This window comes from Culicoides brevitarsis, chromosome 1, assembly GCF_036172545.1.
Source record: "Culicoides brevitarsis isolate CSIRO-B50_1 chromosome 1, AGI_CSIRO_Cbre_v1, whole genome shotgun sequence".
NCBI classification, from domain to species: domain Eukaryota; kingdom Metazoa; phylum Arthropoda; class Insecta; order Diptera; family Ceratopogonidae; genus Culicoides; species Culicoides brevitarsis.
Window position 1 is genome coordinate 6396666 of NC_087085.1, and position 23679 is coordinate 6420344.

General features: G+C 27.2%; 2 protein-coding genes across 3 annotated transcripts in view; one reads left to right on the plus strand and one right to left on the minus strand.

Moving 5' to 3' along the window:
- LOC134833848 (alpha-catulin) overlaps positions 1 to 23679 on the minus strand; it is a 55178-nt gene that overhangs the window by 7422 nt on the left and 24077 nt on the right. The window contains exons 3-6 of the mRNA XM_063848323.1: positions 6070 to 6257; positions 5899 to 6004; positions 246 to 349; positions 33 to 185 (exon numbers count right to left, since the gene is read on the minus strand). Of these exons, the coding sequence (XP_063704393.1) occupies positions 33 to 185; positions 246 to 349; positions 5899 to 6004; positions 6070 to 6257 (551 nt within the window). The remainder of the gene's footprint in view (positions 1 to 32; positions 186 to 245; positions 350 to 5898; positions 6005 to 6069; positions 6258 to 23679) is intronic.
- On the plus strand, positions 15839 to 17910 carry LOC134833856 (phenoloxidase-activating factor 2-like). 2 transcript variants are annotated; one of them, XM_063848345.1, is made up of 5 exons: positions 15839 to 15865; positions 16126 to 16499; positions 16850 to 17070; positions 17126 to 17636; positions 17691 to 17910. In XM_063848345.1, the coding sequence occupies exons 2-5, from the start codon at positions 16147 to 16149 to the stop codon at positions 17785 to 17787; spliced, it is 1182 nt and encodes a 393-aa protein (XP_063704415.1). In that variant the 5' UTR covers positions 15839 to 15865; positions 16126 to 16146; the 3' UTR covers positions 17788 to 17910. The 2 variants fall into 2 exon arrangements, with proteins under 2 accessions (XP_063704415.1, XP_063704406.1); XM_063848336.1 differs by having other exon boundaries at positions 15840 to 15865; positions 16123 to 16499.

Here is a 23679-nt window from a genome sequence, read left to right on the forward strand (position 1 = left end):
CCTGTCGTAAAATTACTTGGCTGATACATTACATGTCGTGAGGTATTACGATCGGCAGGCACTGTCGTTTCTATCACACCATCTTTGACAACGTAATGTATCAGATCCATGGCACGACGCATTTGGCAAAAAACTGTATCGCGATTTTCCTTTGAATGTACGCAGTCCGGGTGACGCAAACATGTCTAAAAAAAAAAAAGAACTTTTTTAACTTCAAAAATTAAAAAAAAAAATTTTTTACTTACCTTGGAGGACGTCAATAACATCATTGTCGATCTCTCAAGAACTTGCCTTGCGCTCGCCATTTGTGCCCTTCTTCGTTCATCCTTCAAATCACTCTGTCTATTACCTATTTTCGTTACAACGAAGAAATGAGAGAAAAAAAAAGAAAATAAACAAACTAATTAAAAATTGATTCATTCTGCAGATAAAAGAAAATACACAACTCTACAATGTAGATATAGAGCTATGCTAACTACTGAAAAAAGTGAAAGACATGAAGAAAATTGTTAAGATACAAAGAAAGAAGCAAAAATACTGCACAACTTTTACTCAGCGATGCCAAAATAAATAGCAAGCAAAATTTACATAAGAAAAGTTGTTCAATGTTGAGTGAGAAAAAAAATTAGACGAACAGATCTTTTTCAAATTCTTAAATTTTAAGCAATAAAACTAAAATTAAATATATTTTCGATTTCTTTCTATTTTTTTAAAAATTTTAATAATACAAAAATTGTTACAGAAATAATTTTACATTAATTTTTTTAATTAATTATATTTGTATTATTAATGTTATTAATTTAATTCATTTTTTTATTTAAATTATTTTTATTAATATTTTTCATAATTTTTATCTTTTTTTTTTTTAATGGAAATTTACATTATTTACGTTAATACATCCATTTATTATTTATTTTATCTTATTTTTTAAAATGAACCAAAATTTGAAAAAATTTTTCCCATTAAAATAAGGAGCCACTGAATATTTTTTTTAAATTTAATTTTTTTTTATTTTTTAAATTTTTAAATTTTTTTTTTTTTATTTTTTTTTTTTTAAATTTTTTTTTTATTTTTTTTTTAATTTTAAAAAATATAAACTAAGATGTAAAATAATAATGCATCTTGGTAATTAATCGTTATCATTTAACAAAAACAGCATTATAAACTATTACTTCCGTAAAATAGTTTCAAAATGAAAGTCATTTGTTTTGCAAAGTAAAAACAATATTTTAAAATGAAATCCAGACATTTTCACAAAAAGAGTTTTCAAACAAGTTTTTGTTTGTAAAATTTTAATATGTAATTAAGATGTGAACAAAAACGAAATTTTTGAACTTGATGGATGTGCATAAATATGCAAATTTATCATCAAAATAAGCTTTTTCGCAAATTACTTCAAAGTATCTGTTTTAGTTTTCACACAAAAAAAATAGAACAATAAATTATTAATGCACTCAAGAACGTGCCGGCTTAACAAGTGCATATAAAAATTGTTCACCAAATATGTTTTCTCGTTCAATTTTAAGTTGTGAAACCATAACTAAGGGAGTTGTACAAATTTGGCTTGCGAAGCATATTACAACTCTAACGGAAAACATAAACACAATTATTTTTTGTATTTTTAGCGTAAACAAGGACAAAAACTATTTTGCCTGTTGAAAATGAAGGAAGAAAATTTTCTTACTTCGGTAGGTATTTTTTTTGCTCTATTTATGTGCACTGTCTTAAAAAGATTTTTTTAAAAAATTGTGGTTGTTTATTTTAAAAAGCAAAATAGTTTGTTTATGGCAGATATTGTAAAAAAACGATGATTTATGAGACAAAAATAATCGAGTTACGCGAATTTGATATTTTTATACATGTGTCTCTGCTACTTAAGCGAATATTTCGCTGTTTTGTGATTTTTTTTATGTTATTTAGTTAATTTTCATTCTTAAAAAATTTCAAAAGATTTTGAGAAAAAAACATTTTTTTTAAATGTCAGAAAATGGAATTGAAAATGAATGCAATTTAGGCAAAAATTATAAAAAAAATTAAATCAATGAAATTTTTATTAAAAAATAAAAAAATAGATGCTTTTTGGATGATCTATACATTTAACGGTCGATTTGAACTGTTAAAATGTCACAATTGTCGCATAGCGGCAAAATATGGAACTAAACAAATTGTCATCCGCCATCTTGGATATTACCGCGTGGATCGAGAAACAACAGAGGTAAGAATTTTCTTAAATTTAATGATTTTACGCAATTTTTTTACAATAATTTTTGTTTATTTCAGAAGACAACACAGAGAAGGATGAACAAACAATGGAGATGTCGAGGAAGGAAGCGTCAAAAATGGCAAAAAAGGAGAAAATATGGATATGGCAGATCAGAAAAATCAGGTAAGTTTTTTAATTGTTTATGGGTAAATTCAAATTTGGAACTCCTTGCAATTATTTTAATTTGCAAGGAGTTCGGTTCTTTTTTTTCTTTTTTTTTAGCACAAAACGAGATAACCAACTACATGGATAGGAAGACTTTGAGAAGGAGAGAAATGATGCAGCGTCGGAGCAACAATCGTCGACAGGATATTAGGGTAAGTTCTCAATCTTTAGTTTGTAAGATTTTTAGATAATTTATTCGCACTTTTCGTGTTAGGGTAGTTCATAAGTTTTTTTTCAGCTTATATGTAAGGTTAGAGCATTGTCGCTCTTTTAGGGAAAGTTTGTTTTTTTTTGTTAGGGAAAGCTTCAATTTTTTTCGTAACGGGATTTGTGATCCTCAATAGCTTGTAAGGGATTCTGCTCATAGAGCGTTAGGTAGTTTTAAGTTAATTCAGGGAAATATACGAAAAGTGCGTTACAGATTAGGTTAGTTAGGTTCTTTCAAATGAAATTTTGAAGAAAGAACTCTTTGGGCAGCATTTGGGAAAAATTTCCCTCATATTGCCTTCTCTCATATAACCAAATGCCCATTTTTACCCTAAATTTTTTGTTGAATTTTTCAAATTATGCATTTTTTTTGTTTTTTTTACAAATTTCAATTTTCAATAAAAATAGTGAAAACTTCACTATTTGAGGATATTAAATTACCATTATTAATAGGAAATCATTATTAACACCTTGCCGTTTCTCTTCTTTTTTTTGCATCCGTTACGTGTATTGCAGTTTCAATAAATAACAAAACACGACGTTTATCTACAACTTTAGATAGTATCGAAATTTCCTTTTATTAAATTTTTCTGTTGCTCGAATTGAATCAATCTATCTTAAGTTTTGTTCAATTTCTTTTTCTGTCACATTTTTCTATTTGTACCGCAATAAATTCATTGCAAGATACTTTTTATTTAATGAACTGAATAGCGTTCTGAGAAAACTTGAATATTTAAAGTCGACACTCGACAAAATATTTTTGACAAGATGCGCTTGATGATTGAAAGGAGCAAGAGGAAGGAAAATGCATATCCTTTAAGCCATATTTACATCTTTCATATCTTCCTCCATCGTGTGTTGTCGTCGCCGACATTAAATTAGGCAATAATTTATGCAACAATACGTAATAAATAACAGAAAATGTGCATCCACACATGTGTCTTCTTATTCTGGCTCATCTTCAGGCTGTGTGCTCGCAATAGCAATGAATATCATTACACAAAGGAAATTTGCATCTTAAAATGTGTTTGTGAGACAACATCTTACGGCATTTTGTTTGCGTTGTCTTGATGCTCAAGAACGGTAGTTTCGTAATAATCCTAAGTGCTTTATAACAAATTTGTCATTTTACGGCACTTTAATACGTTTTCTGAACAAAAGCTTGAATCAGCAAGTAACCAATATTGTCAAACATTCATAAAATTGTATCGATAAAGAAAATCACTGTCGTTTTTTGTTGCGTCATTAATTTTTAATCATAACACGTGCTTGATATCATCATTATTTATCATATAAACGTCGTAATTTTTTATTAGTTGGACACATGAAAAAGAGATTTATACGGAGAGAAAATAATATCATATGAAACACTCACAATTCTGACAAATTTTCTCATAATTTCTCGTTGCGTTACATTAAAATCGAAATTGATTGTCCCAAATTTATGACACATGACATTTTTCTCATCAAGTGTGCTTTATTGTTATTATCATTGTGACAATCAAAATTTCTGTGATTTATCAAATTAAAAGAACATGCAAGTTTTTTTTCGATAAAAATTTTCACTAATTTTATGTCAGAATTTGGGTTGCATAATGGAAACAAAGCTCAACAGTTTAAAGGAATGTTTTGCAAAAGTATTAATAGAAACTTTAGTTTTTGAAATAAATGAAGGTAGCTTAACGTAATTAAATATTTAGTACAAAAATTAAGATCAAATAATTTATTTGTACAAAAAGTTTGAATCTTTTCTGAATTTATATACAAATTAAATTTCAAATCCTTCATTTTCAACTCGAATATTTGTGTAAAGTATAAAAGGTTTACATAAATATTTTATCTGCGGAATTTTCCATTACATAACTTGTTTATTGTTTTTCTGCAGTTTATTTATTTTTACTTGCTGCTGTCTGTTATTTTATTTTTCTTGAAGAAATTACTCGAATGAAGTTTCCTTAAAGCGTTTTTTCTATTTCATAATATACACAAAAAAGGCAAGGAGCAAAAAAAATAAAGCCACTGTGATGAAATTAAATTTAAATGTGGTAAAATTGGTTAATTTTAGAGACATTATTTCCAGACCATAAATGTCGTTTCTGTTTTTCTTTTTGCAAAAATAGCCATTTAACATCTCTTTGGTACAATTTAAGATATTAATAAGCGAAAGTTTAATTATTTTTATTTTTTTTTCTTGATTTTTTTTTCTGATGTTTCATTTTTGAATAGTAAAAAAAGTCGTTTTATGTATTTTAAAATAAATTATAGAAAATAGCTAAAATAGTTAAGATAAAAATTTTAATTTTTAATTTAATTAATTTTTTTTTTAATTTTTAAAATTTTTTTATTATTGAATTTTTTAAAATTTTAAAATTTTTATTTCAATTTAATTTTATTTTTTTTTTCTTAATTTAAGCTTTCATTTGCTTAATATTTACATTCGGGACGAAAGCTAAAACTGAATAGAATGCAAATTTTAATTGTGCATGATTTCTCTCAGCTGAATAAATATTGAAATAGTCAACAATGAAAATGATAACAGCTGACATCACAAAAAATTTCAACCCTCAGCAAAAAGTATGTGTATAATTACTAAACCAAATATTTTTTTCCTCCTGACACTAATAAATGTGATTCTACCTGATTTGGTTCCCAAATGATTAACTTGCTAACTGTCACATATATATGCATCAAATTTGATTTTCTAACATGCAATATTCAATTATATTCGCGGCGAAACATATTAATGAGTGAGGTGTTCATGCGTCTCTATTTAGTTGATATTAAAGCGTATTTAAGTGTTTGGTCATGCATGATGCTTTTCTATGTAAACAATTTTCATGTTTGTTATTACTGCTAAAATGGAAAGCATTTTTTATCGTCGTTGTTGAGTGTGTGTGTCAAATAAAAATAATCATGAAAGTGGGTTTGTTTTTGAAACTCGCATAACAAACACAATTGTTGCGTGATATTTGTAAATGCCATGCCATATTAATTGGACATGATTTTGTAAGAAATAATTTTTTTTTTGTGGGAAGAGCGATTTTGTCGTAAAAATTCAATTAAAGTTAATCTCTTTATAAATGTTCAACACACAAAGGATAACTAATTAAAAAAAGGAAAAGATTGAAAATCTTTTAATTTCCTTGATACGTTGAAGTTGTTTCATTACCATACCTGATAAAACTATCAATTACAGACACTTTCAACAAACAGCAACAAACAATACAGAAAAGAAAGAAATATCATGAATCATTTCCTCTTACCTGTTACGTGTGCTAATTCAACCATTTCGGCACCAAATACTGAAAATGCTTTTACAAATTCGGAAAAATTTGCCACTTGTTCTAATCTACCTAAAGTACGTTCTACCTGCAATTCGGAGAGAAATTCATTCAATTTGTAAAAAAGACGACGAGAATAAGGAAATTTATTACCCTATCCTTAGTTAGTAGTAATTGTTTTACAACCACAATATCTGCTAATAAAAGAACTCGTGTAACTGCACTTAATAATGTACGGGCGGCACGCACCATGTGCCCTCGATCGTCAATAGGATCCGGTCTGGGAGGATAGCCATGCAAATCGTTTGCACTTATGTCACACAATCGTTCTATTGATGCACCTGAAAATACAAAAAAAAATGTTTTATGAGCAATTTTTGAGAAAGAAAATGTGTCAAAAACAAAAAAAAATCTATCGTTCTTTAAGTGAGCAAAAATAATCATTTATTTTAAGAAGAATTTTGATCGCAAAGAAGTTTTGAAAAAATTACGATGACTTTTCAAAAATCCCTTAACCGCAAAAAACATTTTGACATTTAATTTCCTTCTTTTTTTTCTTCAATGGATTAAACTTTTAGTTCCTTCCCTTTCGGTTTTCGTTTTCGGAAAAAGTTGAAGAAACAATTTATGAAAGTCATCGTTAAATCGTTCTTCATTCTTTTCAAATTACTTTATTTAACAAATTTTCATGAGTAAAAACAAAAAAAAAATTAAATTAAAATTCCAATAACTCTTTTTCTTGAAAAACTTTCCTCTTTCTTTCGTACTTTTTGTCATATCTGCGATTTCATATAAGGTCGCTCCAAATTTTTTTCTATGTTTTTGTCTCCTGTCCCCTTTCGAAAGTCAAAATGGGGCAAAATAAAAAAAAAGTTGAAAATTTCATCAAATTCGACTATTTTTTGTTAGGTTTATTTTTTGTAAAGAAATTTTAGAAAATTTTTTAAAAAATTTTTAATTTTCAAGAATTTTTGTGTTAAAAAACAAAATTCAATATGAATTTTCTTCGTTAAAATTTTTTTCAAAAAAATTATTTTTCAAAATTTTTTGACAGTAATTTTTTTGATTTTTTTTTTGTTTAAATTTTTAACTTGAAATGCTCGATGTAAATACCATAAAAGAAATTGAAATACTCATTAGCTACCAAAAAATATTTAAATTTTGTTATTTTGTATTAAAAAAAAGTATTTTAAAACTTTTTTTTTATTTCGCGCCATTTTGTAAAGAATTTTTTGGGACAAAAACATTGAAAAAAAAATTGAAACGGCCTAAATTAATAAAACTATCATCTTCACAACTTTTCTCAACTGCTTTCAAAATGTGCGAAGAATTTCATTATCAGCCACATAAATTTTTGCCACACAAGTAAGTCAGATTATTAATGTGTCAGACTTTTATTACCTTCAATTTTTCATTTTACTTTGTGGTTGAAAGCGATTAAAAAGCCTGATCGAGGACGATAACAATAGTAACGAGCGAGAAATCATCATAAATGTCGCTTTTGACAAATTTATATAGGGATTATTTTTAATGTGAGATTTTTTTTCTCGAGCAATTAGTTTCAAAGCCATGCCATGATTTGAGTGTCATGCTTATAATAAACTCTCTTACACGACAAGTAAGCATGCCAGTGTGCAAGCTAATTATGAAATTTATCCTCAGCTTCGTATACCTTTATCGTGTGAAGCAAAATATTGTTCTCCTACTTTTGCTTTATTAAAGTTTATTTATCATGTTGTCGGATGGTGCATCGAGAGTTCGTTTTTTGCGTGCAATAATAAGCACTTGTGTTGCTTGCACTTGTTTGTTTCTCTTACGATGATGCATGAGATAATGGCAAAGTTTTCTATTCAATGGAAAGTTTCTGAATGGAAAATTTTCTCCCTCGCTGCTAACATTTTAAATTAAAGGCAAACTGGCGGCGTGTTTAATTTTCATCACACATTTAAAAGCGATAAATAATGAATATTAGCTGTTAGTTGCGAGTTTTAAACGAAATTTGATGATATTTTGGAAGTTTCAAGCCAATGATCAACAATGAATGATTAAAAATTTAATTTTGAGGGGATTTTAATAACAACATTAATCAAAAGTTGATAAAATAAACTTTCTCTTGAAATTTTTTAACAGTTTTTGACCAAAGAAAGCAAAAAATTAGTCTGCTCGATACAAACTTCCATCAATAATCTTGTAACATTCGCACGATCTTTTGAATAATAATCTCTTCACCCGAAAAATAACTGACTTTTCTCCCTTTTTTCTCATGATGATGATGTTGTGTGTCTTTTTTGCGATGTGCGCATGGATAAATATTTAATATTCGCACATTCTTACATACATAAAGACAGAAAATAAGGAATTTGCATAAAATATGATAATGAAAGCAAAAAATTATGCGAACAAAAGCAAACTTGCCCGAGTACGAATTTAAATATCTGTGCTTTTTTCGGGATTTTTTTGTCTTTATTGTCTTTTCTTTCTTTTTTTTTTTTAAATAGAAAGAATCATCAAATAGACATTCAAAGAAAATTTTCGTAATTTTTGATCGATTTTAAGCTTAAGAATAACTTGACTTGTCTGAGCATTCATATTTTGTGGTTGTTCCGTATTTTACACTGCCAGGTTGTTATTTGTTCAAACAGAGAGACAAAGAAATATCAAACGTCAAAAAGAAACCACATTGCGATGTGTAAATTGAAATTAAATTAGACTTGAAAATGTTTAATTAAAAAAGTAAAGAACAGGAGTTTTCAAACTGAATTTGTAATTTTTGGTAAAAGTTTGGTTTTTAGCATACCAAACAGAATAATTTTTGTGTATTTCGTAATTGACTAAATAGGATAAAGTCGTCTCAGCGCTAAAGATACTTTAATTAAAAATTTTCCTAAATTATTGTATATTTTTTATACAGTTTAGGCCACTCCAAATTTTTTTCTATGTTTTTGTCCCATGCCCTATTTCAAAAGTTGAAAATCCATTATGGGGAAAATTAAAAAAAAAAACAAAGCTAAAAATTTCATCACAATTGATCGTTTTTTGGAGTTTTTCATATTTTTTCAAGGAATTTTCAGATAAATTTTTTTAAAATTTTTAATTTTTTTTTAAACTTTTGTACTGAAAATGATATTTTTACAAGAATTTTCTTCTCTATAAATAGTTTTTCGAAAATTTATTGAACTTATGTTTTAATAATAAAAAAAAATATGAAAAAATATTTTTAGTTGAATTGCTCGAAATTTAAAACAAAAAGTTGAAAAAAAAAATTTTTGGAGCGGCCTTAATTTGAATAAAAAAAATAATTATTATTTAATTATGGAATATTGGTTTCTTTTTTCTTTGTTTCTATTTTTGTCATTTTTAAAATTTTATGCCAGGAGCTGTTCGAAATATATATATCATTCGTTTTATACCACAGTTCGGGTAAGAGAGTGAAAGAATGCAAGCATTTGGTTGTTCTGTTTGATTTAAAATATTTTTTTTGCAAGCTTTATTTCATATTTCTGGATATACTGTTTTTTTCGCTTAAAACAAAAGAAAATATCTAAACGATTTTTAATAAAAATAAAATGAAAATTGGGAGTGAAGTAGAAGAGAAAAAAAAATAATTTCCGGGGTTTATATAAAATTTTATTGTTTTTGTTATATATTACGGCAAAGAAAAGCAAAATATACTTTAAAAATATGGAAGAAAAAGAACATTTTGTATAAAAAAAACGATTAAAGTCGCTTTTAAGGCTCGCGAGTTTTCTTTTTAGTTATATTGTAAAATTATATTTTTAAAAATAACTAAAAACTAACAAGTTTTGAATTTAATATTGCTGCAAAAAGACAAAAAAAAAACTCAAATTTTAAATAATCAAACATTTTATCCTTCATTAAATTTCTTTTACAAAGCAATCAACTCCAAAATCTCACATGCATACAAATACTGTTTCTTTATTATATATATCTAACAGACTTCCGTTTATAGATCATTTTTTTTTTCTATTTTTGATATATCTGTGTCATCTTGCATCGCCGTCGATATATTGTCTGAAAAATCTTCTTATATGCGGAAAATATATTATTTAAAAAAAAATAAAATATAGAGCTATGGCAAATGAGAAAACTTATTTATTTGATGTAATTTAATGGAAAAAAGTACATCATTTTGTTTTCATTTTTCCTCGAAACACGACAGCGTTCGACTATAACAAAGCACAAAATTCTGTTTGTTGTCAGAAAATATCTGGAAATTCAATCAAACGACTTATGTACTATTAAGGTTTTTGTTGGCCTATCCAACGATGAGGAAAAATGAAACACATTTAACAAGAAAACGTGATGTGATAACATTTTGTGTCATACAACACAATACAACACACAGCTAAATTTAATGTAATTGAATTTCAAAATGTTTCGATTGAAAAAGTAGGCAAAATTAGGGTTTTTATACGTGTGGTTTCGGCGACATGTGAAGCCTTATATATGGCTTTACACTACAAAAAACAATTTGAAAGAATAAATAAATTATTTAGCACAAAAAGGTTAAACATGTGCAGGGGGCTCAGGTACATTGAAAATAAATTAAAAGAACGTTTCGATGCAAAAGAGGACGACACTCTGCAATGAACAAATAAATAAATCATGTTTGCGATGTACAACCGTAGTTGTAAAAAACAGGCAAACAAACAGAATAACACCACAAATTTTTAGTACAATAGTAAATATGAGAGGCTATGACATTTTTGTTGCAACAGGCAGTAAAAACGAGGAGTTTTTTCATAAATATTTTTTGAGAGACAAATGTTTTATTTACGCACGTGTTACATATTTACGTTATTTATAGATCCTTTATATTCTGTCACTATCCTCTAACTTATATAAGGTTCATGCACAAAAAAATTATTGAAAAAAAAATTATTGAAAAAAAATTATTTAAAAAAAAATATTGAAAAAATTATTTAAAAAAATTCTTGTATGTTTTATTAAATATATCTTGTGTATTATATAAATACATATATTTATTAAATATATTTTTTTAATAAATTTTTTTGAATAATTTTTTTAATAATTTTATTTTAATTTTTTTTTAATTATTTTTTTTTTTTGAAAAACTATTTTTTTGAATTTTTTTAAATATGTTTTTAAATATATTTTTTTAATAAAAATTTTTTTTTTAAATAATTTTTTTTCTAAATTTTTTATTTAAATAATTTTTCTAATAAATTTTTTTAATTAATTTTTTTTAAATAATTTTTTTTTTAAATTTTTTATTTAAATAATTTTTTTAATATTTTTTTAAAATATTTTTTTTTTGTTTTGAAACAGAACAAGCTAAAAATTGCTCCATTGCTAAAAATTACATTTTTTAGGTGCAAGAGGCACGTAAATGACATTAAAAGTTTTTATAGTAAAATTTTCCATGTGTGTGTTTTTTACAAGACATCGAGCTTTTTCAACAATATTCATTTTCTCTCAAATAAATAAAGCTTTTTTAAGACTCAGACAAACCATTTCTTTAGGAATTGTTAATTTTTGTGGTTCTTCTTCATTTATTCACAACGATGACAAAAAAGCACGTTTCTTTGTGCTTTCCAAAGCGGGTGCTTGTTCGTCGTTCATTCATGTAAAATAATGCATGAATGCGCACACCGTCAGAGTCGCACACATTCGTTAACGTAACAAACAAACACAAAAGTTATTTATAATATTTTCCGTTTAAATGTGCTTCTACTGCCAATATAGAAGCTCTTTCGCCGTGCGTTTGTATATTTTGCGGTAAAGGCAATAATAATAATAATAATGAACGACGACGATGTGTCTATAAGTGAAAAAGGCGTCTAAAAATAGTTGTAAATACCTGTTTATTAATGATTTTGATGTGTACCGCATGTATATTTATAAATTTTCATGGGGCGCATACAAATTGTGGTAGGTGTGTGTAAATTTTCTTTTTTTTCTGTGTTTTTTACACAACAACGGATAATAATGAATGAAAAATAAAATATGCGATGATAAAAGCTCTGTCATTACAGAGGGAGGAGATATGGGCGAGAATTTTTAAATGGCTTGCTAATGTTAAGCGAAAGTGTTTGATTACCATAATAATGATGACCGACGTATAACAGGGCAATTTTTCTTGACGAATGTCTTGAGGGAGTGTTAAAAAGCTTTTAAATCATTCGAGTAGATAAACAGCTCCGATATAAATATTTTAGTTCGATAAAAAGTCAATAAAACAAAATAAATCTCAATTGTCAGCAATAAATTTATCAAAATGTCAAACAATAACTTTTTTAAAATCCAGTGACAAAGTGAAATGAGTATAAGGATCCAAATAGAAAAAAAATATCAATTTTAGAGAAAGTTTTCAAGGAGAAAATATTTTTTCGACTATCATTGAGGATATATTTTGTTAGAAACAAATTGAAAATTGAACTTTAATTTTGTAAAAAAAAAAAAAAGTATCAAAATTCAAGAAAAGCCAAAATATTTGTTTGTCTTGTAATGTAAGACAATATCAATTTACGAGGATATTGACTAAATTCGTTTCTTTAATGTAAGAGATTATTATAAAAAATATCTTTTTAAGTATTTGATTGATTACTAACCAAAGAATCAATTTCATTTTTGGTCTTAAGGCCGCTCCAATTTTTTTTTTTTGAACTTTTTGTCCCATGCCCCATTTCAAAAGTCGAAAATCCAATGGGGCAAAATAAAAAAAAAGTTGAAAATTTCATCAAAATTGACCGTTTTTTGGTCTTTTTTCATATTTTTTCAAAGAATATTCTAAAATTTTTTAAAAAATTTCAATTTTTAAGAATCTTTATATTGAAAATAGTATTTTAAGATGAATTTTCTTCTTTTCAAAAATTTTTGACAGTTATTTTTATGAATTTTTTTAATATAAATTTTTACCTTGAAATACTTTGAGATTAATTTTAAATTATCAAATCTCAATGCAAATACCATAAAAATAACTCAAATATTCATTATTGATTAAAAATTGTTAAAATTTTGTCATTTTGTATGAAAAAGTATTTCAAAACTTTTTTTTTTATTTTCTTGCCCCCCCATTTTGAAAAAAGGTTTTTGGGACAAAAAGTTCGAAAAAAATTTGGAGCGGCCTAACTAAAAAAAAATACAAATTCGACAAAAGATAAACTTGCTCTCTAATTCAAGTTGTTACAAGTAGTTCATCATTTAAATCGTAATCAGCGAATAATAAAAAGCCTCTTTTTTTCTTATGATTCATTAAAATAAATGAATAACTCATATTTTTCATTCTTTTTCTCTTCCATTAATGGTTTTGACTTTTGTTACGTGTCTTGTTGTTTTTTTTTTCATCCTGAGGCATATACACAAAATAATCATAAAATATGTAACATCGTATCGTTCTGTACAGTCATCATCAACATTAATCTCATTTACTTAAATGATAACTATATGTACATTTTTCTTCTGTTGTTTTTCCCTGTATTTTCCCTTAGTTTTGTTACAATATGAAGCTCCATTTATGCCGTTTGTATGAGAAATAACCTCACGTTGCGCCGAGACTCGTATCATTTACTGCGTGTGTTTGTCATCGGAAAAAGGATAACGGAAAAAATTATACTACATGGTTTAACCCATTTCAGTTTCTGATCACGAAACTAATTGGATGTGATTATTATCCTCAACAGAATTTTTATGGTTCTCTAATGTTTTTGCAGTGGTTTTTTTTTCGAAAGGTTTTTATCGTTAATTTGCTATTATTTTGGAAAAGGCTAATAAAGTACTATTAAGAAATCATAAAATGTCAATATCAGTTTAAAATAATTAAAACAGATTTTAAAATAGTTGCTAATTGTTATCGATTTTTTTTGCTTCCTATTTTCAGCAAAGTTGTTGATGTTGGAAAATTGCAAAGCAGAGAAATTTTTGAATGAATATAGTTTTGATTAAATTTTAATATTCAAACAATTGAGCATTGGTTATACTCCACTTTGCATTTATTGATCATGTTTAAAAACATTTTAAGGCCGCTCCAATTTTTTTCTATGTTTTGTCTCATTCCTCATTTCAAAAGTAAAAGAAAAAGTGAAAAATTTCATCAAAATTGACTGTTTTTTGGTCTGTTTTCAAATTTTTGCAAAATTATTTTTTTTTTTAATATTTTCAAATTTCATTTTTTTTATTGAAAAACGAAATTTTACATTAAAAGTTCATTCTCAAAAATATAAAAAAAAAATGTTTTTCAAAATTTTTTAACATTTTTTTTTTAAAATTTTTAACTATGAGATTAAGGCCGCTCAAACTCAATAGTTTTGTCCGATGCCCCATTTTAAATTCGAAAATCCAATGGATCAAAATAAAAAAAAAAGTTAAAAATTTCATCAAAAATTATCGATTTTTGGTGTGATTTGATAATTTTTCTAAGAATTTTCAAGAAAATTTTTCAATTTTTAGTATATTTTTGTATTTAAAATCGTAGGTATTTGACATCAATTTGAATTTAAAAATCATTTTCATAAAAATTACTGATTTTTTTTCATAAAAATTTTGACCGTTATTTTTTATGACATTCATTTTTTCAATTTTAATTAAAATGTTTTTAAATCAATTTTTAAATAATATCCAAATATCAATGTAAAAAACTCAAAACAACAAAAACATTAATTAACGATTAAAAAAATTTGCATTTTCTATGAAAAAGTATTTTAGTTTTTTTTTGTCTTTAAATTTTATTAAGTAAGTAGTTTTAATTAAAAAAGCATTTTTGGGTAAAATGCACTATAGTTGACTATAAAAAGAAATTGCAAGTGCGAATTTGACAACAGATGTTTCCAAAATCAGTGTAAAACAAACGGAAATTCCTTCTAAACAAAAAAGTTCTCGGAGACATTAATGAGACATGTTCAAAGGTGCAACAATAAAGAATTTACTTTCTTTTTATGTTCCGTACAGTTTGACAGAAAGCTGTTAAAAACTTGAAATTTTGCCAAAAATGTTGACTTGAACAAGCAAGATATGTTTTTTTTTGTCATATGAGGCAATTGTATTTTAAGGAAAACCCGACGAAAAAAAATCAATGTGAAATTTTCCACTAAATCCCTCAAAAAGGAATGGATTGTGTCAGTTTTAAACCAATTTTCCCGACAATGGAGGAAGAAAAAGTTTTCTTTTGTGTCACATGAACGCGTTCGTTTCTGTTTTGACAACACGTAAAATAGTTCTGATTTTTTTTTTATTTTAAACAAAGTTGGTTGGATTTTGTGTTTTTGAAAGCAGGAAATCCTCTTTCTACTTTAATTCCTTTATATTTTTATATTTTTCATGACACACATGAAAGTTTTTTTTTTATCTCAGTTTGAAAATTTGTAAATAAAAAAGTTTTAATCTTTTTCTATAAAAAGATTTGTGCTCCAAAAGTGTTTTTTTTCATGAATCTTACAGTTTTATGACCTATATTCGTATTGAGATTAAGATTAACATTGACTCTGACCTGATCTACTTAAAATCCAACAAATTGCGAGTCGTTCGTGTAAAACCCGAGTGACGTCATTAAATCTCGTTAGTTTTGTAATTCACACAAACCATAAAAAAACGACGAAATTAACTAAAATATTGAAATTCCAATTGGAAGTGATATGATAATGAGATGTTAGGGAGCCATGCCGGTTTTTACGAACCTGAATTAAAATTTCAGGTTCATAGTCTTCAATCTTCGAGCAAAATTGAGACGATTCATATAGAAGCCCTCTATATTTGCATTTTTCTTCCAGTATTTAAACCTGAATCGGTGATGTGTTTTTATTCTTCTTGTTTGTTTTCTGCTTATGTGTTTGTCATCCATTCATATACAGACGACAGCTTTATGATTCTTAGTAAGCATACATTAAAAAAACCAAAACAACCTGTTTTCATTTATTTGTTTTGATTTCTGATTCAGTTGTATTGCAGCCGAAGACGAGACAACAACCCTGATGTAAGTTTCGCTTAAATTTCATATATTTACTTGTTAATTCTTGTCATTGAATATTTTTTTTCTTCATATATTCTGACGTCTTATTGAGTTAAAATTAAATTTTGTGTAAAAATTCGCTCAGTTAATAAAAAAAAATTTAAAAATTACAAGTGTCAGAATGTATAAAAAAAAAGTTCATGAAAGGTTATCAAGTAAATTTTTTTTTTGGTTTAGTTCATTTTCCAAAAATTAAAAAAAATATATATTTTGTGTTTCAGAAGAACACTTTGAAATAAGAAACAATGTTTCGATCTTTGTTAATATTTGGCATTGTGCTGATCTGCCGACATCACATTAGCGCAAGTACGGATGATTTGGTAAGTGAAGTATTTGGAACGCCGCCAGCGAGTGATAATCGAGGAAGTCCCGATGTTTATGAGACATGCACTCATGAAGGCATTCAAGGCGAATGTGTGCCCTTCTATCTCTGCAGTAACGAGTCAAAAATATTGACTGGCGGCGAAGGTGTCATCGATATTCGGTTTAGCGAGGACAAAGAATGCAAAGATTACTTGACGACATGTTGTTTCACGGAGGAAAAATTAGCAGAGCCACGAAAGCCGGAGCCAATTCTTGAAGGGGGATGCGGAATAAGGTACAGAGTAAAAAAATCTACGTCTCGGGCGGCGTGAAAAATTGATATTTTTGGCTTTTCTGAAGCAAACCATTGCGGGCATATGTTTCTCGGCAAAAAATGATCTTCTCGAGACAACAAACAATTCTGATGAAAATTTTTTTTTTTCAAACAATTTTGATTTTCTACAAAAAATTTCAAAATTGCTTGAAAATCCTTAAAAATCGAAGTTGAAGTGAAATTTTTTGAGAATATTTTTTTTCAAACCTACCAATGCTTCAGAAAAGCCAAAAATATCAATTTTTCACGTCTCGTTGTGTAAGAAATTAGTAACATGTAAAAATTTTTACGTGAAAATAATTTTCTTACAGAAATTTCGAAGGTCTCGGATTCAGAATTCAAGGCGCTAAAGATATGGAATCAGAATTCGGAGAATTTCCATGGATGGTTGCTTTGCTGTCAGAAGAAGAAGCTTTAGGCAAGCTCGTAAACGTATACAAATGCGGCGGATCTCTTATCGCTCCAAATGTCGTTTTAACGGGCGCTCATTGTGTCTTCGATCGTGAACCTCATCAACTAAAAGCACGTTTAGGTATAAGAAAAACATTTTTTTTAAACATTTTTCATGATTTTTTTTTTTTCATCAGGTGAATGGGATACCCAAACAGCCAACGAGCTTTTCCAACATCAAGACTTCCAAGTTGTCCGTAAAATCGTTCATGAAAATTTCAACTCGAAATCTCTTTACAACAACGTTGCTTTGTTAGTTTTGGATAAACCCGCATTGTTACAAGACAACATCGGAACAATTTGTTTGCCGCCGCAAGGCGCCATCTTTGATGGAGCTCGTTGCACCGCTTCGGGATGGGGTAAAGATCATTTCGGAAAGGAAGGCAAGTATCAAGTTATCTTGAAGAAACTCGATTTGCCCGTTGTGCCAAATCCCGATTGTCAAAATCGATTGAGAACAACGCGTTTGGGACGTTATTTCAAGTTGCACGAGTCGTTTATGTGTGCCGGAGGAGAACCCGGAAAAGATACGTGTCGCGGAGATGGCGGTTCGCCGTTGATTTGTCCCGTTCAAGGCAATCCAAAGGTTTATTATCAAGCTGGAATTGTCAGTTGGGGCATCGGATGCGGAGAAAATAACATTCCGGGGTGAGATTTTAATGAAATTTCTTGAATTTGATTTAAAATTTGGATTTTTTTTAGTGTTTATGCAAATGTTGGTATGTTCCGAAACTGGATCGACTTCCAATTACAACAAATCGGCGGAATTGATACTTCCAAATATGTCTATCATCAATAAAATAAGCAGAAAAAGTTTCTTAGATTAGAAGAAACGCAAAAATTGTAACACAAAAGTAAATAAATAACGGTATTTTAATGTTAAAGTCCAAATTTGGTATCTGAAAAGTGTTTAAAAATGAGAATTAATGATATCATCGAAGACAGAAAGCAAAAAGTTTATGAGTTTAATATTTATTTTTCATAAAAATCACCAATGTTGAATAAATATTTAAACTAAAAATATTTTGTCGTGCATGAAGTATAAAAAATGATAATTTTTGGGAAATTCCCATTTTATCTATTTTTTTTATATACAGTTTAATTTGTTAAAAACTCGCAAAAAAGACCTTTACCTTGACATTCGCACAACAACAAAACAAATAACCAAGACCTTGCATAACAAGTCATACGAGTCGCAAAGATTTATTCTTGGCAGCACGTTGTTATAAATCCATTTAAAACTATTACACGTACGATGATGATGATATCGTGGCATGCAAGCATGAAATAAGCAATAAAAGCACATGCGATGTATTTGTTCGTTCAGAAAGGCCAATGAACACACAACAACTGGTTATTTATATTGACTTCTTAACTGCTTACTTTATGTATCAAGACATCGACGTTGGTCAACTAAAGAATAATTTTAGAAAGATCGCAATTAAACCGCATTGATATTGAAACATTTTTAAAAGTCATAATTTTTGGTTTGTTTTACATTAAAGAAGAAGTAGTTTTGAAAAAGTAAACATTTATTTTTACACATTTTCAAACTTTTTCTCTTCTGCAATACTCATAGGAAGCTTTTTAATCAAAAGTTTTTCTCTCTGTAGAGAGAAAAGCGGAATAATTAATTTAAATTTGGAGTGCCAGTTGTTCTGTTTACAAAATGTGTGTCTACGAATTGTAATTGCAACATAAAGTATCTTGAATTAGCAAACAAATTCGAATTGTAGTATACAGTGGCGATCATAAGTTTTTTTTTGCAAAAGGCTTTTTTTCATACAAAATCCAAAAATTTTGTAATTTTAAATTATTTGAAAATTTTAGTTACCTTTGGTAAATTTTTTCGCATATAAGTACGTTTTTTTTTTAAGCTAAAGTAAAAAATTTTTCGCTTTTATGAAAATTTTATCTTTATGGGTTTTAAAGATATTTGATGTTTTCTAAAATTTTATCAAAAATGGCGATTTTTTATGAAAATTTAACTTTTTTTCAAATAAACCTTCATATCTATAAAAATTTTAATTACTCTAACAAAAACATATAAGCGAACAAAATTTTCCAAATTCAACTAATTTTTGCCATAGGAGCCCAATTTTGAGGGTTTTGTATGAAAAAAAAAAATTTTGCATTAAAAAACTTACAATCGCGTTTGTATTTTATTTCCAGAAGTCTCAACTGAGCAAATTTAAAAAAAATAATTTTCAAGCTTTCAAGAAATTTTCATAAATTTTAGTCAATTTCAAGCTTAAGATTCATTACATTGACATTCAAAATAAAAATTACGTAGTTTTTACGTATTTTTTGCCTATTTTTTTTCGTTTTTTTTCATATCTTTCAATTTTTAAGCTTAAGAACCTTCATAATGACATTCAAAGAAAATTTTCGTATTCTTATATTTATAGTTTTGACAAGTTGAAAACTTCAAAAATGTTTTTTTCTGTTTTTTTTAAATTTTTTTACGGATCATATTTTTTTTTCAAATATTCAAGCTTAATGACCATGAAAACCATCAGAAAAAATTCGAACCAAAAACATAGTAGTATACGGAACACATACCTACTACAATAAATGTTGGCAAAACAAAAAGAGGAACGTTTTTAAATTAAAAAGTGCACAATTTATGACCGATGCTTGTTGTCTTTTCTTCTTTTTTATTTTGTAATTGAAGCGATGGATGCAAATATGGGTTAAAAGCATTTAAGAAAAAAAAAGTTTAAAGGATTTCAATGAATATCGTGTTTAATAAGTTCGATCATAGTTAGGATATAAAAGTTTTACGAACAACTTTTAAAAACTTATAAGAAATAAATAATTTTGTAACAACGATTATTTCTCTTCAAAACTTCATCTTAATCATAAAAAAGGGCATACAGGTGAAGCAAATTATAAAGAAAAATTTTCAGAAATTATCTTTTATAGAACGGAGTTGTTTTTAAAATTTATTAATTTTAATTGCATCTTTTGAATATTCAAATCTTTTAAAACATCCTGAAATGCTTTTATTGCATGTGTTGTGTCTTTTTAGAGGAAATCATAATAATGAAACAACAATGCATTAAAATAATTCCATTTTAAAAACCACTCCATTTTAAACGTTCTGTTTTCTATTTTATATTCACTGCCTGAAATATTTTTTAATCCTTCTACCTGCAATATTGCACATAAAGTGCTTCAATTATTGTGACACTCATTCTTTGTTTTTTTTTTTGTTTTCGTTCCTCTAAAGGGAGTTCAGTATGTTAGTAGAACACATTGGTCGAGTCCATAGTTTATTTCGACAAATGAGATTATTACGGTACAGTGACGATCTTTGTTCAAAAGTCATTTGCGCGAAAAGGGAGCATTTCGAGCTTTCATCGTCCTCCTGTTGTGATGCATAAATAAAAAAAAAAAAACAATAGCTTTTCCCTGCCATATCCATTTCAATGCATTTGAATGCATTTTTTAGTGTTTTATAGGTTGTGTGCTATTTCCCTCATTTATTTTAATCCTTTCACATGATTGAATATTTATGTTATGTTTTCTTTGCTCAATTTGTTTTTTTTCTCTCTTACATAGTAACTCAGCATAGAGTATTATAGAGCATTAAATAGAGAAAAAATGTCAAACTGTTGCAATTTAAATTGAAAGTGAGGCGGATTATATAAAAAAATCCGAATAACCGTAATACAGTGTTCATGGCTCCAAATGGCTCATTTATACTTAAATTGTATTAAGTACATAGTAGATTTTTTTATGTGTTAAAATTTTACGAAACGACACTATTTTTCCTTTGTCATAATTTTGCCCTATTTGACATTTTAAATAAACAAACCCAATGCATATTCAAAATGTTTGACCCAATGCATAATTGAAAATTTTTACCCAAAACACATTTAAAAATTTCGCCCCAGTTGACATTTTGAAATTTTTACCCCAATGCACTTTTTTTGGAATCTAACCCTGTTCAAATTCTTAAATTTCGTTAAAACTCGACTCCTTAAGTTCAGATATTTCCTTTAATCAATCTACCTCTTGTTGACTTTCTTGAATGGCACTCAATGTACATGTCATCATGATCCATCAAACTGTGATATGTATATTCAACTCAATTGCAGACTTGTGAATTTCGATATTCAATTGAACGATGTGTTCAGGCAGAGTAAAGTTGCATCAATACTTGCTTGCATGACTAAGTGCTTATTTATTTAGTGTATGTGTGTTTGTCATGTTTTGTTAAACCTATTGAGATGACGATGCTTGTCGTTGTTTTGTCGATTTTCACGACACACACACACGAGATCACAGGGAGAGAAGAGGTTCATAAAATAGAGATGTTATACAAATATTCACGCCATTTTACTCCTACAGAAGCAATTCACGGAGACAGATTTCGCCTCTGATATAATAATCATTTATTTGCACATCTCGGAAAAGATATGAAACGACGAAAATGAAACGTGACACGAATACTCCTGAATTTAGTCCGGATTATTTGTTTACTATCGTGCTTGCTTGGATTGTCTCTCTCATGAGAAACCAAATTATTATCAACGAAGCTCAATAAAGGAGATTGATCGAGAACATACATACAAATAATAACATAAAGTCGACCTTCACAAATATTTCTATTGTTAATAGAGGACGATGATTCACTAAAAAAATACAGAAAAATAATTTTCCAGACTGTACGTCAAAAATTTTTACTCCTGATGCTGATCTTCAAAGAGAATTTCAAATATTTAATTAAAAACTCCTTTAGTCGTTATTAATGTGTGATTTTTGTGCGCTCCTTTTATAATTTTTTAAAAATCTCGATAAGGCCGCTCCAATTTTTTTTTCAATTAAATTCAATTTTTTTAAATTAAAAAAATTAATTAAATAAAAATTTAACCATTAATTAATTAAATTATATTAAAATTTTAATTTTTTTTAAACTTTTGTACTGAAAATGATATTTTTACAACAATTTTCTTCTCTAAAAATAATTTATCGAAAATTATTGAACTTATGTTTTTTTTTAATTTTTAACATTTTTTATGAAAAAAGTTTTTTTTTTAATTTTTTTTACGAAAAAAATTTTTTTTAATTTTTTTTTTTAATATTTTTAGTTGTATTCTGAAATCAAGTTTTAAATAAGAAATTCTCAATGTAGATTAAAAATATTGAAAAATTCATTGAATATTTGTCATGTTGTTTAAAAAAGTAAATTTTTCAAAAACTTTTTATTTTGCCCCCTCCATTTAAAAAAAAAAGTTTTTGAGACAAAAAGTTAAAAAAAAAATTGGAGCGGCCTAATTACAAAGGCAAAATATAATAAGAGTAACTAAATGCGGTGCTCCTATCTTCATCATGTCTCTTTATTTCCATCCTTATCTCATCTTTTTTTCTCGCGGATTACTATTACATTGTTATTTTTCAGTTTAAATCACTTTACGTGATTAAAAATTTAATTTTACGCATTTTCTTTTCCTTCTTCACCCTATTAAAAAATTTATGCGAGTATGATTTTATTTTAATGCTCACGAAAAAAAAACGTCGACAGCGAGAAGAAGAGATAGTGAGTTTCCGTTTTTGATGGAAGAAGGAAGGAAACAAGTTACAGAGTTCTTTTGTCACGTTCTCCGTCACCGACAATGGAGACGTCAGGCTACTTTTTGCGTTCGTCATTTTTGCGTCTATTTTTAGACATTTAATGTGAAGTGAAATCCTCATCAAGTTTGATGCCTCACCGTTTTTGCGCAAACATTTCATTTAATTGCATTAAAATAATGAAATGGAACAACAATAGAAACGAAATTTATTTGTCACATAAAAATTTCGCCTCAGTTGGTTTTATTTTGTACGAAATTTCATCCCGATTTGACATTGACCGAAAATAATCAACTTGACGAGAAGTAACAAATTCGAGGATTTATTTTTAAAATAATAATTTGTTTTATTCGATTGATTTGTAAAATGCGATTTTACCTTTCTGTTCGAATATGATACATATTTTAGACCGTTTTAATTGAAAACTAAAAATAAAGTCCGACGCACCATTTTTAAAGTCAAAAATCCAATCAAGAAATATATAAAAAAAAATTAAGGCGTATAAATTTAATATATCCATTTTTTGCCTCCCCCCCCTCGGATTTTGTCGAAAAAATTCAGGGGGAAAAATAAAAATTAAATATAAAATACAAATATTTTTGACATATTTTGGAATTTTTATACATATTGAAAAAATCATGAAAAATTATTGTTTATGGTAAAATTATACAAAAAAATATAGAAATTTGCTTAATTGCGATATGTTCTATTGAAATGTTGAAAAACATTTTTTTGAAAGTCACGTGACCAAAATTATTTTTTTTTCAAAAATTTTTATTTTGGGAGATTTTGTTGATTTTTCTTTACTTTTAAGTTCAAATTTTCAAATAATATAAACTAAAATAAAATAAATGTTAAGAATCAACGTTTAACGTCTAAAAACGATAAAAAATTACAAACAAAAAATTCAAAAATATTTATTTTTTTATTTCCCCCCCCCCCCTCGAGAAAATCCTCATGGGACAAAAAATGAAAATATTAAATTTATTCGCCTAAATTAAAAAAAAAAATTCAACTTTTGAAAAATTTTTAATTTTTACTAATTTTTGTGATAAAAATTATATTTTAACATAAATTTTTTTCTCAAAAAATATTTTTCATAAAATTACTGAAT

Excerpts from the sequence above, each read along its gene's own strand:
- LOC134833856 (XM_063848345.1), top strand. The coding sequence starts at position 16,147 with ATGTTTCGATCTTTGTTAATATTTGGCATTGTGCTGATCTGCCGACAT. Across the intron at positions 16,500-16,849 it reads GAAGGGGGATGCGGAATAAG|AAATTTCGAAGGTCTCGGAT; the intron begins GTACAGAGTAAA and ends ATTTTCTTACAG. Across the intron at positions 17,637-17,690 it reads GGAGAAAATAACATTCCGGG|TGTTTATGCAAATGTTGGTA; the intron begins GTGAGATTTTAA and ends GATTTTTTTTAG.